This window comes from Argiope bruennichi, chromosome X2, assembly GCF_947563725.1.
Source record: "Argiope bruennichi chromosome X2, qqArgBrue1.1, whole genome shotgun sequence".
Classification (NCBI taxonomy): domain Eukaryota; kingdom Metazoa; phylum Arthropoda; class Arachnida; order Araneae; family Araneidae; genus Argiope; species Argiope bruennichi.
Window position 1 is genome coordinate 73,685,278 of NC_079163.1, and position 18,209 is coordinate 73,703,486.

Sequence of the window (18,209 nt, forward strand, 5' to 3'; positions counted from 1 at the left end):
CCTCTAACATCTATCAAAAGAGAAATGCTTCCCAGCAAACAATTTTCGCTGCTCGTGATCAATAAGCCTCAATTTTTACTGCATTTCTAGAGCATGAACAGATAAGCTAATTTCTCATATTTATAAACAGCGAAATGAGGCAACATTTCTAATTTGTCATGTCTATACTCGATCAATAAACTAGTAAGTAAATTCTAATGATAATCAGAAAAATACATATAATCACAATTTAATAGTTCTCAGACGATGTAGATGTATGTACCATCTTAAGTTTAGACTACGAATATGCTAGCAATGTAATTTCTAAAAATATTTGGTAATAATAATAATAATAATAAATGAATTGGAAATACATAAATTTTATTCGCAAGTTTGATGTACAAAAACAGATGGTTTACAAGATTGTTACAATATAAAAAGTAGAATATGAATGCATTTGAAATAAGAATTCATAACAAGTATTCAAGTAAATTATTTTTTTGTTATTTTATGTAAAATGCTTAACAAGAATTCATACAGTTCATTAACAAAAATTCATTCAAAGCATTTTTTTTAAAAATAAACTGACCCTTCAGTTTTGAATTCTGTTAAATGTAAGAAACTCTTAAGAATTCATTAAGTAAGTCATTGCATAACTTATGTAGCGAATTTAATTTCAACGATTTTTTTCTCAATTTTATAATACAATTCAGAACGAATTTAAATATTGTATTTAATTATTTAAGAAAATATTTTTCCAAATAAACCTAAGAATTCTGAATAATCAACTGCTAAAAAGTTTCATTATTGTCGAAAAAGAAAATGCAACCAACACTAAGTTATTTAAACATTCATTCACAATTTTTCTAATAATGTTACGTTTTATTCACAAAAATCTATTTCCCGAATAAAGAATCTTCCAAATTTATTCACTTGCGATCAGGGAGGAATAAAGAAAGTTAATTTAACTTTAAATTCGAATGAAGATAAATCCCAATTAAAGACATTGAAATTTCTATGAAAAACTTAAAAAGAACCAGAGAAAAACTGCAATTCTCCAAATTCTGTATTTTTAAAGTATGACCAGCATTCTAAATCAGACATCTACACTCGTATCAATAAACTAGCAAATTCTAATAATTTTTTTTACTTAAAATTAATAGAAGGATTTTAGGTAAAGGATATAAATAAATAGCTTAATTAATCTTATTCATTTCTACTTTTCATTTGAGTCAATTCAGTATTCTTCTAACGACTTAGATGTATGCACCGTCTTAAACTAAAATTCGTAAACTGAATTTATAAATTACCCGAGACGTCTCCCATCAAATAATTTGTCAGAGGAGCAAATATTCAGAAATAAAATACAAAATTGAATTCAAATCACATAAAATTTTATTTGCATGTTTGATATACGAGAACTGGACATTTACAAGATTATTACAACATAAAAAAGTGCAACTTATATGCATGAATAATTCAGTACAGGTATCAAAACGGCAAAAGCTTATTACAATCAAAGAAATTGGCTTAAGAAGAATTCAGTTTCATAAGCAAAGCATTCGTTTAACATTAAATTAACATACTTCAGTTGGAATAGTTTATGCAGCATGAATTGCTATAACTAGGGAAAAAACATTTATGTAAGTTAATGCATTTGACAGAATTTCAATTGAAAATTCATTATAAAAATTTCAGTGCTTAATGTAACACAGAAAATGCGAAAGTTTAATATTCTATTAAATTAAGAGTTTTTCTTTAGCAAATTTATTATTACCGAAAAGCTGATAGTTCAGAACCCTAGACTTTCTCATGTTATTGGAAAAAGAAAAAGCGACTTGTCCTATATTTAGAATTTTTTAACATTCATCGCATCCATTCACTTTTACCTTCAACAAAAGAGACGTATATTCGAGTAGAATTTTATGCATATTATTTTATATTAATCATTAAAGAGCATCGTATTCTTTAAAAGCATACTGATCACCGTGGTGATCAAGCACGATGATCAAATACTTTCTGAGAATCAAAGTATATTTGGATTGACTGGCCGGCCGAGCCAATCAAAATATACTTTATCCGCTGATGCAAGCTTCTAATTTTATGTAAAGTCGAAGTAGCGAGATATTTAGAATTTTAAATTTACTATTAATCTTACTGTAACTATTACTATTTTATTTTAAAATTTAACATAAATAAAACTAATTTAAAAAATAAGTGCAAATGGATACAATGAACAGATTTAATATATCTACACAAAGACTCAAATTAATATCTATTGACATTATGTCTAAATTTTGATTCAGAAACAATTAATGCGATGCATTAAGAAATTCGCATATGAAAGGTAGTGTAAAGAAACTGGAAGTTTATTTTATAACAATTTTAAAATATTTAGTTTCAAAAGTCAAGTATCAAATTTATAATATTACCATAAAATATCTCTTCAAAATACAAAACTGTTTCATGTGCGTGAATACACGACTGACGATTAATATTTATTGAAAATATTCAAACAATGTAAGACAAACATGCATGCTAACAGTACGTTTTGATTTATCCTCCATACACAAGACATTTTTTAACAAGAGTTACTATTCGTGTATTTTAAATTATCCGAACATGCATATGACGGTTATTATAGTAAATTTCGTAATTTCAGAGTTTACTTTGAGACCAAAGTTTAAAATTTAGATATCTTGGAAAACACAACTGAAACTAAACAGAAAACGATATACATATGATAGTAAGCATAAAATAATTTTGCACATGTAAAACAAATATTTGAAAGGCGAATATCAGGATCATTATGAAATGCAAGATTCCTTAATATACTAGATTCATATACATATGGTCATAAGAACATATTGAATTATTTGATAACTCATTTTATAATCAGAAAGCGAGTTCTAGAAATGGACAAGATAATGAAATTGTTTTCACGAGCATTGACATTCAGTACAAAATGATACCAAAAGACTAATTTAAAAAAAATATGTAGATAAAATAAAAACAGATCAGCTGACAAAAAATACTTGCATTTTTAAAATTTTTTTCTATGGTAATCAGTGATTAAAAATAATCTTAAATTTTCTAATGGCGAAAAGATTCATTTTCCACTCACAATGATGAAGTAAGGCACTATGCAATTGAAATTTTTAATTTCATAATAGCAATTGCGATTCCTGTCTGTATTACTGAGTCAACGAAAGCTCTGACTATACAGAAATTTTGAAGCGAAATTTATCTGAAATGTAAATCAAACATTCAGTCTTGTTGGAAAGTTCGTTTAGATTACTAGCAAAATTAAATACACAACCAAATTTTAAGTAATCCATATTAAAAAAAGCATTTCTCCAATGCAGATTGTTTTTAAGATACTCATTTCTCAAAGATTAAAAAAAGTATTACATTTGAAGCGAATGAATGAAGACCAATATTTTAGAGCTGGTATAAGAATAAAAAAGTTTCTAGACAATTTTAAGATGAAATATTGATTGAATTTCTAAACACTTGTTTTGAATCTGATATTTTGCACACTTCAAGCTTTGCAAAGTTAGAAAAAAAATATAAATATTCAGTATCTTGCTCTTAGAATAGAATAAAACATTTCAAAGATGTATTGATATCCTCAAGTAATGTTGACTACATACATAATCACATTTCCACTGTGCAGACCATTTATGTATTCATTATTTTTTGGCAATATAAATTTAGTGAGAAGCCAAAAATGAATTTTACAAACTCAACTGCATAAATTGGATCTCCATTCATAGTTCCATTGAAAAGGCTCCGAATTGCAAGGCACCAAATGGTCTCTTGTGCCGTGATCACTTGAGTTAAAACACGTAGACAGCTGAAAGATTAAATCAAACTATCGAGAATGCCATTAAATGCCAGAATATAAATTACTAAATTTTGATCTTTAAACCCACTCCAATAATTCACTAATCTGAAAAATTTGTTTAATTGCTATGAATAGAAGCGGAATCTACATCTAGGATTTTCCCACCAACAGTTCGAATTATAAAAATGTAGCCATTTAAATACAATTATAAAATAATTCAGCATTTTTTTTATTATTCCAGAATCTTCCGAGATACGCGTGTTTTTATTCTCTATGAAGTCAGAAATGGCAAATAACGAATGCTTTAATAGCTTCCGATAGTCATTTAGATTTTAAAATACGGTAAATTTTGCCAGGCTCTCGAAACTTTTACAGAACCGCTTAAAAGCACCGAAACCTTATAGAGTGGAGAAAAAAAGAAAAGCCCGATGTTGAAAAATGAGCACAATTCCTTCCTAGAGATTACAAATGAATTTCTCAGATTGCCGTTTATATATTTGAAAATCAAATGAGATCGCCTTACTGATTATTATATGCAGGTAACTGCGATTAATAAAGGATTGAATATTTTAAATATCAACTGCAATGCGTTTGGTTTGGCCACAAAATTATGCAGAAACATTTTTTGCTCATTTTTCATAGGCACACGTCTGAAGAAGTTTGACCATACATTTCCCCCATTGACAAGAAAGCATACATAGGCCAATTCCATTCTTGGGCAATGAATTACTTCGACATCTATTTACAGAAATTGATCTTCCAGTATAACACGAACGGCAATTCGGTTCTTATGTTCAGAGCCAGCTAAAACTTCAAGGTTTCCAGGAAACTATGGTTTATGTGTTTGTGCTTTCAGAATACTTTCTAGAGGGTTCAAATAAAATAGTTTCCGAATATGCTATTCTGATAATTTTATTACAATGATTCAAGAACTTACCATGAGAATTTGATACTTCAAATTATCTTATGGAAATTGTGAATATTTATGCCTTGTATATGGAACCGAGGAAGCCGTATTGCTGATGGTGACGGCACACTTTTATCCAAGAAAAAATGCGCATCCATAATGGTCGTAAGTTGTCTGACTATGAATACCTAATGAAATAAGAACATTTTTATAGATCTAATTATTTCATAATCAAAAGTGTCTGAATACAGTTTTCAATTCGATGTGTCAGTAATCATAACCCATGCAACTTACCGATATCACTTCAGTATCATTTTTTCCGCCAATCCAGACATCTCCCATATTTAGAATTTGCGGCAGGAGGCGAAATGGTATTCACTCCACAGATGAGCGTTAAGCCGTTGTTCAATTAAATGGTCTCGAATGTATTCTGTGCAGAATGCGCTGCTCTAATATCAATTGCAAGATATTCTGCCTCTTTCGATTCATAAAAAGTTCCTCATGAGTAAACACGAAGAATTCCGTCAGAATACTTTCAGGTGTAAGTAAAGTAATTTAAATTGATATTATCTCCAAAGTTCTTGCTATTACTCTAAAAACTGAAATATTCTCACTCGTTTTTTCCGCTCATCTCTTGAAAACAGCGTAAGAAGTAATGTCCATGGTTCTCTCCCTACCTCAGACTGAGAAATCCACGTAATTCAGACTCGTCACTTAGAAGCCACTTTCCTGGAATATGCAGGGATTATAAGCATTTCTTTCACTTTCAATCCACTGTGCAGGTTATTTTTAAAATTCTGGTAATTCTTTTTCTTACAAAGTTGATATATTAAGCTTAGTCTAATATTTCAGGTTTTTTTAAAATCATCCAATAAATCTTTGATCAGTTAGTCGGATTCTAAAGGATCCCAATTCTAATATGCGTTTGTTGAAGCTCCATATTATCTATTATGCCATGATAACTTGCTTCAAAACCTTTCAACATCTGAAAAGAAATTAATTAGATTAGATATGAAATGTATCAAGTATACTATAAAATGAAAGAATATACATCTTACTTGTGCTCTTATCTACATCGAAAGTTCTAAAATCTGACAAGAATTTGCTTATAACTTCATTGACAGAAATTAAAGGTTTCCCGTTTTAATCAGGAAATTTTTAAGCCCACATCAGTTCATTTTTTCTTTTAAAAAATTAGCTATTAGCAATATTTAAAATACATTTGTGAAACAATTCATCTAAATATTTGGTTTAAAAAATACTCCAATCTTTTCCGAGAGCTATAAACTTATATAGGAAAATAAGTCGTGTATCTAATTTGTTAATTGACAGTTAAGCATAATTGCTGATTATACTTAATATAACAATAAATTTACTCGCTAAACTCTAGAATACTCTTTAAAGCGACCCACAAAATGCTTAGTGGTAAATTATATGAAATTTCATTTAAGGAACATTCTATTTTAATTTTGGATGATTGCATTTCAAATTTTATGGAATGTCATTTAGATGCTTGAGAAATAGAAAAATGAATTTGAGGATCTTACCAAGAAGCATGTTTATTAACTACAACTTATAAAGGATCGAAAAACATTTTTTAAAAAGAGTAATACATTTATTCATTCTAGAAAGCAAGTTTCCCCCCGGTCCATATAGACACAAAACAATTATCTTTAGTCATTTTTTTTGTCCTGTTACAGGTGCGTGTTGGAATAAGTGATTTGAGAGTTCCTGGCCCTGTACTATTCAAGTTATGATATGCAAATAACCATCATAGCATAACATGTCTTTCAATATCGGTAGTTCTTACGTTAGAGGTATTTCAAAAAGTTGCATATATTTCAATAAATGTTGACCAGAAATTGTGTTTCACTTCTCTTCGCAGCTCCCAGAAAGCTTACTTTCGAAACGAATCAAATACAATTGGTTTCTAAACTCCACGCCGCTTTATCAGTTTTATTAATATAATTTGCGAACTTACCGTATCTAAATTTCTTGTACTTGGATGTCATAAAAGAATACTTCCTCGCATCCAGCATTGGTGCGGATGAATAGCATGTACATGGAAATGAGAAAACAGTACTGGTGATTGAGGTCGTGCCTTTGTCAAATAAAACGACATGTACACAGGTAAGTCGAATGAAAAACTAATAAATAAAAAGTACATTTTTTAGCTCTAATTACCATTTATAAATTATTGCATCCAATCTCCATTTCAATATGACAATTATAAATAGTTTAACTTACCGATATTACTTCTGTACTGAACCGAGAGGAAGTCCCTTGGCCATCCAGATGGCTGCCATCAATACAATTTTTCCAAGAGCTGACAAGGCAGTCATTCCACATATGCGGAAGGCGTTGTTTCATTGCTACAACCAACATCTGAAGAGTCTACAGACAGCTGCTCTAATAACTGCAGGATTTGTTTCGTTGTTAATTTCTGTGAGGTTGCATTTCTTTTAAATGAGTGAAAAATCGGATGAATCCAAAATCTTCCTGGTACGAGTAAGGCAGCTTAATGATCTGTAGGGGTATTTTAATCCCAGAAACTTATCAAATTAAATATTCATTCTGCATATTTTCAAAAACGGCACAAGAAAACAATCCCTATGGCTCTTTCCTATTTCATTAGACTATACCAAGTAAAATCTACATAATTAGGGCACTTTCGTCACTTGAAAGCCACTTTTGTAGAATATTCAGAGATTATTTCTTCCTTATTCAATCAAAACACCAAATGTTCAGATTTCAATGCGTCTTAGCTTTTTTAATGTTTAAAAATATACGAATAGGCAGCTAGCAGTTTAGTGTTTAATTTTAAATGACGAATTAGAGATTATCCCACTCTTACTTTTTAAAATAAAAATTTGCCCTCTAACGGAACAACTTCCTTTGCCTTAAAGCTGCAACCAATTGTTTAAGCATTATGAGAAGAATAAGGTTTTTTTTTTTTTATGCATCTAAGGATAGAGAAATGCAACACGAAAATTACCCATTTTCATATACGTTCAAAATAGCTGCATTTAAAGACAATATCTCCAATGCTTAGTTCGATTACATTTCTAAACCTTTTCCTATCCCTGATCTAGCTGATTACTTCCTTTCATTCAACTCAAAAAAGGTAATTAGAAATTCATCCGTATTCAATACACGAGATCATTCAAACTTCTGTTTTCGAATTTTGATATGGAACAAATTAAATTATTTCAAATTTCTGGAGCTGTGGTTGTTGAAATAGACTCAGCTACTTTATTCAATAGAAATTATACTTTATTGCACCTCAAAAATATCTAGACACTTTAGGATTAATTGATACGCGAGCACGAATTTTTCCGTACGAGGCGCGATGTTGTAACCTTAAAAAGGGGAATAAATTCATATATAGAAAGAAAAAAACGGCATCCACAATAGGTTGAGGATTTTAATTTGAAGATTGAGGGGGGGGGGGAAACGGGGTTAGAAGAACGAAATGCTTCATAATTTAAGATTACGTATACGGAATTAATACTGTCCAAGAAGGCAAGAACCACGAGCTGAAATTTAAAAAATAAAAGACAGCTTTTAAACGAGATGTAGAAATTTTGGAATAAATTGTTTAATTTCCAATACACGAACAATTTCCTTTATTGTCTACGAATAAGTAAATGTAATTCGAAAAAGTATGCATTAGGCATTTCAAGAAGTTACATTTTTTTAACGAACCAATCGATTTTTATATCGAGCTCATTCCTAAAGAAAACGCAGCAAACTAAAGACTCTGGAAATCAAATATCTAATTTCACCGCAATATGAATTCGAATCTATTCTGTTCATCAGTATGTTAGCCAAGTGCCATCTGTCGGTCCTTATTATACCATGAAGAATTCGATTATTCCTTAAAATCATAATGTATTTTAATTGTCATTTTCAGCACGGTTCTGATTATGAGAGATTCTCCGAAATATCACAAAACGAACAGCATCGATTTATCTGCTATTATTCAATCCAGTTCCAGCTTATTCCTATGTAAAATGGAAACTTCAAACAAAAAGAATTATTCTGCCAGATATACATACATATCTGTCAAATTTATGGGATTCAAATCCAAAAAAGATTTTAAAAACTATGAGGAAAGACCTGGTTTAATGTTAAACCTATTTCGGAGTCACCTAATTCTGTTAAGCATTCTTCCCTTGTTCTACTTCAAAGCAACGTTTCAAGCTCATCGCCGCTTATATCCCTACTCTCTATCTAAATAATGGTTGTCAACGAGAAATTAAAGAGTTGAGAATAATTAGAATGAGCATATCCCTGTACAACACACAAAAGTAGCCCATTTTTCCCATTTCCTCAATGTGTACACACACACACACACACACACACACACACAGGCAGGCAGGCATAACCCACGCCTCCATCACCAACCTCAAAGCCACAACTCGCACACAGACATTACCCACGCCTCCACCACCAGCCTCAAAAACCACAGCTCGCACACAGGCATTACCCACGCCTCCATCACCAGCCTCAAAAACCACAGCTCGCACACAGGCATTACCCACGCCTCCATCACCAGCCTCAAAAACCACAGCTCGCACACAGGCATTACCCACGCCTCCATCACCAGCCTCAAAAACCACAGCTCGCACACAGGCATTACCCACGCCTCCATCACCAGCCTCAAAAACCACAGCTCGCACACAGGCATTACCCACGCCTCCATCACCAGCCTCAAAAACCACAGCTCGCACACAGGCATTACCCACGCCTCCATCACCAGCCTCAAAAACCACAGCTCGCACACAGGCATTACCCACGCCTCCATCACCAGCCTCAAAAACCACAGCTCGCACACAGGCATTACCCACGCCTCCATCACCAGCCTCAAAAACCACAGCTCGCACACAGGCATTACCCACGCCTCCATCACCAGCCTCAAAAACCACAGCTCGCACACAGGCATTACCCACGTCTCCAACATTAAGCCCCAAAACACAGCTCAAGCGCTCATTACCCACGCCGTCTGCTCTACCTCCAATTCACGATTCTCGTAAATATGCACACCGCCAACCCCATCCTCAGTTCATAATTCTCACACCTACAAACAAAATACCCAACTCGCAAAACTCGAAATTACGTACAATATCCGATATCACGATTAGTTAAGACAGCCATGTCTTGTCTAACCCATGGTAAAGTAGCATGCATACTTCCTCAGACATTGACAATTTTCAAATTCCACAAAGCTGTCACTCCATTCACTGCCTAATGAAACATTGCACAAATTAGACTTCACATCCACTCCAACTCCCAAAACCAAACACATTAATTTCATTCCGTGAATCATGCTCGTACATAAGAGGTCTTTCGTGATACACATCACTACGGAATTTTCTGATTCGCATAATGCATCTCAACCTGATACTAGAATGCATGTCAGTATCCTCATTGCTCCGCGAAGATCAAGTATTTTGCATTAAAATTAAAAACGGAATTTGAAAATACTGAATCCAGCGGTTTTTACTCTAGTTCTGATTAACAAGTTGAGTTGAAGCAGAATAGAAACAGAGCATGCGATTTGTTCAAAGTTTTTATAAGTCGTATACAAATATTACCAGTATTCTGTACCGCTTCCTCGGTCAATTTATGAATTTATTAAATTTTCTCAGAGTTGGGTGCCAAATTGCCCAAACCCGACATCCAGCAATTCTCGATCATGTTTCTGAACAATTCGATTCACTACGATCATTATATATTGCGAAGAAATAAAATTTTAGTTGAAGCGCTATTTGTATCGAATAACGCAAGAATGATTTGATTCTCAAATTTAAGAATACATACTTGGATGAACGATTCTGTCTGAAAGCATACCGTAATATCGCTAATTTCTTTCTTGGCATTTCTTTAATTCACCATTTCATATTTTCAATCTCAATATTTCAGATTTCTTCGTGTTCATATCAGATGGATGCAGAACTAATTTTCTAAATTCCAGTTAATAAAATTTTAAAATGTTAAGTTAGCATGGCGTTTCTGGCCGGAAATGGTTAAAAACATCGCGATTGGATTGTTCCGATAGTTTATGTAATAGCTTGTGCAAGAATTAGTGATTTAAGTAAATAAAGAGACAATAAATAATGAAGCTAGATAATGCTAATTAAATGGCACTCCTTAAAGGACAATTAAAATGTAGAAATACCAAATACAAAATAGATTTATTCCATTAATGTAGATTACACGAAGGACGTTAAAATAAGCCAAGATTAAGAATAATCACATAATATAGAAAAGCAAAGCAAAGCAAAAAAAAAAAAAAAAAAAAAAAAAAATGAAATTTGTTTATGACATTAAAAACCTAACAAAGAATTTTTTCAAAGAGCAAGAGAATGTTTAGGGTACTAATCGGCAACTTCAGTACGAAATATGGTTTCCAAATACGAATTAGCGAGGAGTAATTCAGGCTTAATTAAAAAATGACGCCGTTTAACATCCTTTAAAATGGATATTAAAATTAGAATGTCATTAATTTTCTTATATCCTTCTGTCCTCGCTTGATTCGATTTTCCGTTACCACTCTCTCATTAAGAACTAATCACTTCAAAAAAATTTCGTCATTCCGACTTCATCCAATTCACTTTACTATCAGGAAGAAAAATTGTTTATATACTGTATATTTTAATCTCGATCTCTGAAATGTTTGTATTTAGCACATGATTTCTCTATATAGTAAGGAAATTTCTTGATATATAGCGTAAAAAATTAGTAGGCCGTGATGCTTTTATTTTTAGTACCTGAACTAACAGTTTATTCCTTATCTTGTATTCGATAAAAACCAATATCAAGAATTAACTGCAAAACTAATTTTTATTCGAAACACAGATGCGCCTCTTGATTGAGTAGTTGAAGATATTTTAACTTAAACTTCCTTACTTTAAGAATTTGATTTTTAATTCCCAATACGAAATAGGCCATATTAATTCATGCAGAAGTTTGAATAACAGCCTGAAGTCAGAAATTTGTTTACTTTAGAATATACCGACTGAAATAAGTAAACGCTATTAGAAATTTCAAGAATAGTCAACGAGTTCGATTAAGTAGTCCTTATAACTTCGTAATATCCCGAAATAAAGCTACACTGGAACTTAATTGAATGGCTTTTGACAAAGTTACAATCAATATTTAGAGAACGAGCTGATTTCTAAATTAACAATCACGAAAATTAATGAAACCAAACTGTAGTTAAATTGAATTTGGAAAATTTCTTAAGCTTTTTAATAGATTATTGCATCAAAATATTCAACTCCCGTTTTTAGTTTGAGAGGATGCACTTATTGCCAGGTTATTATTGGTTTGAGATTTGTTTTTGAGCGGGTATTCGATTTCGATATATTCTAGACTGTGGGCCTTTAAAATGTTTTCGACACTTCGCAAATTCGTGGAAGATACTAAAATCTAAACTTCTAGTATTCTGAAGGAATAGGGAAGAATTCATAATCTCCGAATATTCGACACAAGTAACCTCCAAGTAGCTAGAGTACCACAATTATGTAGACATACCTGGTTAGTCCAATACGATGCGACAGCAGGAAATTCAGGAGAAAATATCGCCCTCCATCCAAAATCATCAACACTAATAATGGTGTTTTCTTTAACCATCTTGGAACCAATATTAAATTTTGAGTCGAAAAGTTGGAACACTCTTGCAATGGCGATAGCTTCAAAATATACAGTCGAACACATAAGGAGAGTTGCGCATAAAGAGGCAGGTGTCGCTTCCACATCGTAGTTGATATCTTTTTCGAGATGACCTGAAAGAGAAATTGTGGTTACCTTGGCGCAAGTTATAAATGATCAATTAAGAATTTTTTAGGAAATGGATTGCGTTATCCTACTTTATATTGATTTCTGCGGAAAGTTTTATGCTTAATGAATATTTCACGTCGCGAATGAGATTTGTGGGAATTATGGTCGTTCAGATAGGTTCTAATTTCTCATAATCTAGACAGCCAAAAATACTGTTAATAGAATTGACAGTAACAAAAATTCTATCCTTGAGTCGCTTTATAATCACAGGAATAATGTTTTTACGGCAACAGAACAAGAATTAGATGAACTGCGTCAAACAATGATACACCATCTACGCTGCAAAAGCAATAGAATATCATTAAAATATGTGAACGCCTCATTGTATAGCAGAACACACGAGCGTGCCTTAAAATTACAGCTCTATGCTTTTATTATCATTTTGGTTAAAATGAAGGAACGCACCTTATTCAGCTCTCATTACTGTTTCAATAGAAATATTGCGGCACAAGTATGTTTTAAATGTTTCATAAGGCACTGAAAGCCTTGCAAGTTTAAGGCTTTTCCTGTGGTAGTGCAGTAAGTTTATTCTTTATTATGCGAAAAATATAAAGTTGAAGTATTACCTACAATTATGAAACCATGTATAATCATATTTTAATCATTTTATTTCATAATAATCGCCTGTGATCCCCAGCTTTAAGGGTGTTCACAAGATGTTATGATAATGAAATTTAAATTCACATTTCACCACATGAAAGATTTCCAAAAGATATAACACGAAATTAAAAGTGTGCGCCAATTTTGCAAAATGTGCCATTAAAATTCAAATAAACTAGGAAGGCAAAAGTTGCGAGCCTATATTTTAAGTATAAACAAACCTAATTTTATGTTTCATGTAGCATTCATTGTTTAGCCCATTGTAGTAACAATGTTAATCAAGAATTTATAAGTATTGGCATTTGTTATGCATTTCAAGAAATGTTGGCGCGCCAGTCATTTGCCCCACGGCGCCAAAGCCATGTTTAAGCACCTGTTCTCAGTAACCCTTTTGACATTCATTATTTATGACTATTAAATCTTGCATTGTCGAAATTTATACGCTACACTTCGACAATATTAAGAAATCGTCCTTTCAAGACAAACTTGCCATCAATCGCGAGGGGTATTATGCTCAGAATATTACGCTCTTTAGACAAAGATTTGGACCCTAAGTGTCAATTTTGGCAAATAGTGATTTTCGGGAAATGGCATTACTCGAGAGAGATTCACTTTTACAAAATTTGATTTTTAAAAATTAAATTCCTACCAAAATTTATTTCTAGCAATAGAAAATTTTACTTGACAATTCCAGAAATTATGATAAAAAGCTAACTTCACAGAAATTTAGAAGTTAACTATTCAATGATGGTTCTATTTGTGTGCATTTAATTTATTCGAAATTTAAAATCGGTAACAATGTTTATACGCTGTAATAAAACTCGAGACTTTAATTACGCATTTCAGTCGCATGCTTTAGCCAATGTAAATCTACAATTTAAAAGGTAGAATTTTATTCATTAATTCTAAAGCATAACTTGCTTCCAAAGATTTAAACTGGCATTCATTCTGCAAATCAAATGACTAAGATACTTCGAGTAGAATGCGTTGACTAATGAAATAGGGCTAGATCGACGATTCAAGCTTAAAATATCATGCTATTACGAGATGTAAATTTGCCATATTATTTTAACAATTTTTAAATCCATTTCTTCATTGGGTATATAAACCATCCTATTAAATTCAAATGCAACTTCTCGGATGGTCTAATTTTCACTATACTATAACTTATTCTATTCCGATGCAAAAAAGAATCTTTAGCTTTCAACAATGTTTTGAGTCAATTAAATATTTAATGAAATAACGAAGAGATTTAAATTTCTGAATATAATCTATTGTTGAATATTAATGAAATAAAAGTTACCAAAATTTGGAAAAATTCCCTTGACTATTAAATTGGCATTAGAAATTTGTGTCGCAGTATTTTAAAAATTATTACAAAACCCACGAAATTAAGCTTTAATAAAATTCTCGTTAACATCTCAAAAATATCCAAGAAGTTACATTACCACCTTTAAAATTATATACGTGTCAAATTCAGTTGCATTAGATCAAATGGCCCGTCTTGTAGAATGTTAACACACATTCATCTTTATTATAAGTAGAGATGCAGAAATTAACAAGCAAATTTGAATTTTGGGATGTATCAAATCCTTAATACAAGAATTTATTTATTGTTTTATTGCGCGAAAACATACTTTATATTTAGAAAAGAAATGTTTATTAAAGAAATATTAAAAAAAGAAATGTTTTCGAAGTTCAAGAGACTTGAAATGAGCTTTAGCTAAGCTCCGGAGGATTTTACAATGCTCCTATTTTACACTTAAATTGAGTTACAATCAAATTTACAAAATATGTTTTACATTCGTTTAAATGAGTAAGTAAAAGAAAGAAGTCAAACTACCGAAATATCTGCAACACTATAAAGGTGCTTTTTAACACCAACAGAAATACTGAATCGAGCATTAAAACTAACAGTATCTTAGTCAAACGACGAAGTTTTGAGCTTTTTCATGTGTGCCATTTTCCGTAAAAAGAAATTTCTAAATGTTTCTATTATGTATATAGATGTTTAATTCACGTAGCCATATTTGTAAAATATATCGTGAACAATTCATTTTTGGCTAGACTTTCTTATGAATGAAGTCTGGTTCACAAGAACTGAAATGCTAGACTACTTTTGTCGCAATAAAATAATATCGTGGTTTTTCCAATTGAATTCTACAATAAATTTGACGAAAAGTGACTATGTGATACTATGTTTTATAGCAGGCCATTTACATAAAATTAATAATCAAGCTTCGAAATTTTCAAATGGTTCATTCATTCATCTAGTAAATGGATAGCGTCGTTTTTATAGTAATGGTTTATTCAATAACTGCATAAATTCTGCGACATACTCTATTTTCTAAAAAGTTGTTTGAAATAATTAAAATAACCTTTTTCGAAAAAAAGATTGCGAACGAATATTTCAGTAGAACAATTCTTTGAATCTTCGATACGTAAAAAAAATAATAATTACAGTTCATTTTTATACTTATGCGAACTAAAAACAACTAAGTGACTTACCCATTATTATTTAATTCAGTATGAGTCAGTATGAGTATTTTTTATTTCTACTTTGAATATAGCACCAAAGAGTTGAAGACAGCTAAAATATTCCATTCTTATTAAGTCTCAGAAGAAACATTAATAGTTTACACAATGTACCCAGTTTAACATAATTCGTTAAATGGAATCTAACGCACACAACAGTAAAATAAAACCGATCAATTCTTTGAGTTTTTATCAGTTTATTGGGATCTAGAAATTTCTTATAAACCATCCTCTTTTTCTAAAGATTCGTGCAAGGTGGCTGTTCAGCTAGCGCGTACGAAGGGGAGTACGAGATATTTTGTAAAGGTTGCTCACTTTTTGGAAAGGATTCAAAAATATTTATCCAAATTCGAACCCGAAACAAGCATACTCAATAAATATAAAAATTATTAAAAAAAAAAGCAATTATCACGAACAATTTAAAAATAAATCTATCGTCTTTCGTAGAAAATTAGGATAAGGTGAAACAAAGGTGCCCTATCATTCATTCAATCAGCAATTATAGGTTATTACTTTATATGCTATAAGCGGGATTTTCGTTTAAGAAGCATCAAAAACATTATGACGCAGTAGCATAGGAATCAATGAAGGTACACCATGATATTGTTTGGCTCCGAATCCCAGCTAATTCTTGCTGAAATACTCTGGTATAGCTCCTTTAGATACTGCAAATAGAGAGTTATGTTAAGGATTGAATGAAACCAGATTTTTAAATGAAACCACGACGATACGTGCTGCCATCTAATGGACAGATTTGTAATAAATTTTAAGGAGTGTTTTATGAATTGAGATTCGCATTTTCTTAATAATAAAAACCGTAGAGGACAAAGGGATAATTTTTCAGAAAGAGAAAGAAGTTCCTATCCATCAAAAATTTGTTTTGGTTTAGATTTATATGCATTATCATAAATTTAATGGTAAATTAACCTACTCAATGCTATTAATTATAGCATTAAAAGTAGAATGTAAGTTACCCGATATCAAGAAACCAGAAATCTGAAATTATTTATTTGGCTCTTTATGTATAGTCAATGTCAGTTATAAATTTGTACTGGAAGAGGATTAAAAAATGTTGCGTCTGCTTGTGAAAAATATTTTTCAGTTCAGCATTATTTACAGGATATAATTAAATATTGGTTATCATTAATTAGATAAAATGTTATAATGAAAAGAAATGCTTCTTAAAAAATCTCCCGAAGAAAGAAGGGAAATTCTAATAATTCAATTAAAAAAAAACGTGATTAAACTAAAGTTTAGGTAATTCTTCAAAAACAAAATAATCAATTGAATATTTATAAGTGAAAAGAAAATGTTTTAATTTGATAATAAATATTACACAACTATTCAAAGACAATGCAATTTCTCCCCCTCCTCCGATTTTTTTTTTTTTTTTTTGTATTTTTAAGGTAATTTATTTTTGTGCTTTCTTATAATTTATAAAGGCTTTCATGCAAAATTATTCAATTTAAAATGAAGTGCAATTTAAATTTTAGAACAATATTCTGAAAGCATTTTTAAATACTTTTTCTTTATCTGACATTATGATATTCAAGAATTCTGAGAAAATAAGTTGCCTTATAACTAAAAAACAAAACAAAAAAAAAAAACGTTTTTGTAATTATATTTTTCATGCATTTTTTTCACTATTTTATTTCAAAAGTGCTTTTAAATTTATATACTGATTTTTTTAAAATTTTTTTTTTTTACGAGAGGGAGATACTGAAACGAGCTCTCTTGAAAATGACCCGCAATTAATGTTATGTTGTTAAAATTTGCAGCTTAAAACTGCTTATATAAAGATTAAATAAAAATTTAAAAAAAAGTTCTGGTTTTGAAAGTGAGCTTGGTGAAAGAAAGGAAAATATTTGAATTTCCTCAGGATCCTAGAAGACTTTATCTGACCTTGCTAATATGGTATGAACGTTTGGACTACTGTGTATATTCATAAGTGTCTCTAAACATCTAAGTACGGTTCACAATCGTAAATGCTTAAGAACATTTGGGTATTATTTTTTAAGTCGGCAGTAAAATTTTAAATGTGACAGAAAGTATCCATACTTCACGTTTGAAGTATAGAAATAACATAAAAGCCCATTACGGTCTAGTTGAAAATAGAAAAACACAGTTAAAATGATAAAACTGATATTGATGTCAACCATTTTCCAAGATAAGAAATTTCATTGTTCTACGAAGATCATTTAGTCTTTTTTCAAATGTTGACTATCGATTTTTTTGTTTTTTGCTTATATCAAAAATCATTATAGAGTGGATATGCATATTATGTCTACGTTCCCTCTTCCTTTCAAAGTCTTTCCTTTTTCCTGAGTTTATTATAGAGTTCTAGATTTTGTAAAAAAATATATATAGATTCCTATATGACAGTAAAATTAAATTATAGTTCAAGGAGGAAAATAAATCATTCGATTATTTGGAATTAGTATTTTTTTCTTATCTCATTAGAATTTGAAAATAGTTCTGATGTCTTAAATCTTCAGC

At 31.0% G+C, this 18,209-nt stretch overlaps 1 protein-coding gene across 1 annotated transcript; it reads right to left on the bottom strand.

Annotated features, from left to right (window-relative positions):
- Positions 1-8,006: 8,006 nt before the first annotated feature.
- LOC129959800 (PE-PGRS family protein PE_PGRS30-like) lies at positions 8,007-9,923 on the bottom strand. The gene is made up of 3 exons (XM_056072691.1): positions 9,857-9,923; positions 9,172-9,747; positions 8,007-8,092 (listed from the first exon to the last, which is right to left on the bottom strand). Exons 1-3 carry the CDS (start codon positions 9,921-9,923, stop codon positions 8,007-8,009), a joined length of 729 nt encoding a protein of 242 aa, XP_055928666.1.
- Positions 9,924-18,209: the final 8,286 nt, after the last annotated feature.

Coding starts and splice junctions, on each gene's coding strand:
- LOC129959800 (XM_056072691.1), bottom strand. CDS start 9,923: ATGCATGCTACTTTACCATGGGTTAGACAAGACATGGCTGTCTTAACT. Junction 9,748..9,856: donor TAATCGTGATATCGGATATT/GTACGTAATTTC, acceptor CGTGAATTGGAG/GTAGAGCAGACGGCGTGGGT. Junction 8,093..9,171: donor GGCTGGTGGTGGAGGCGTGG/GTAATGTCTGTG, acceptor CCCCTTTTTAAG/GTTACAACATCGCGCCTCGT.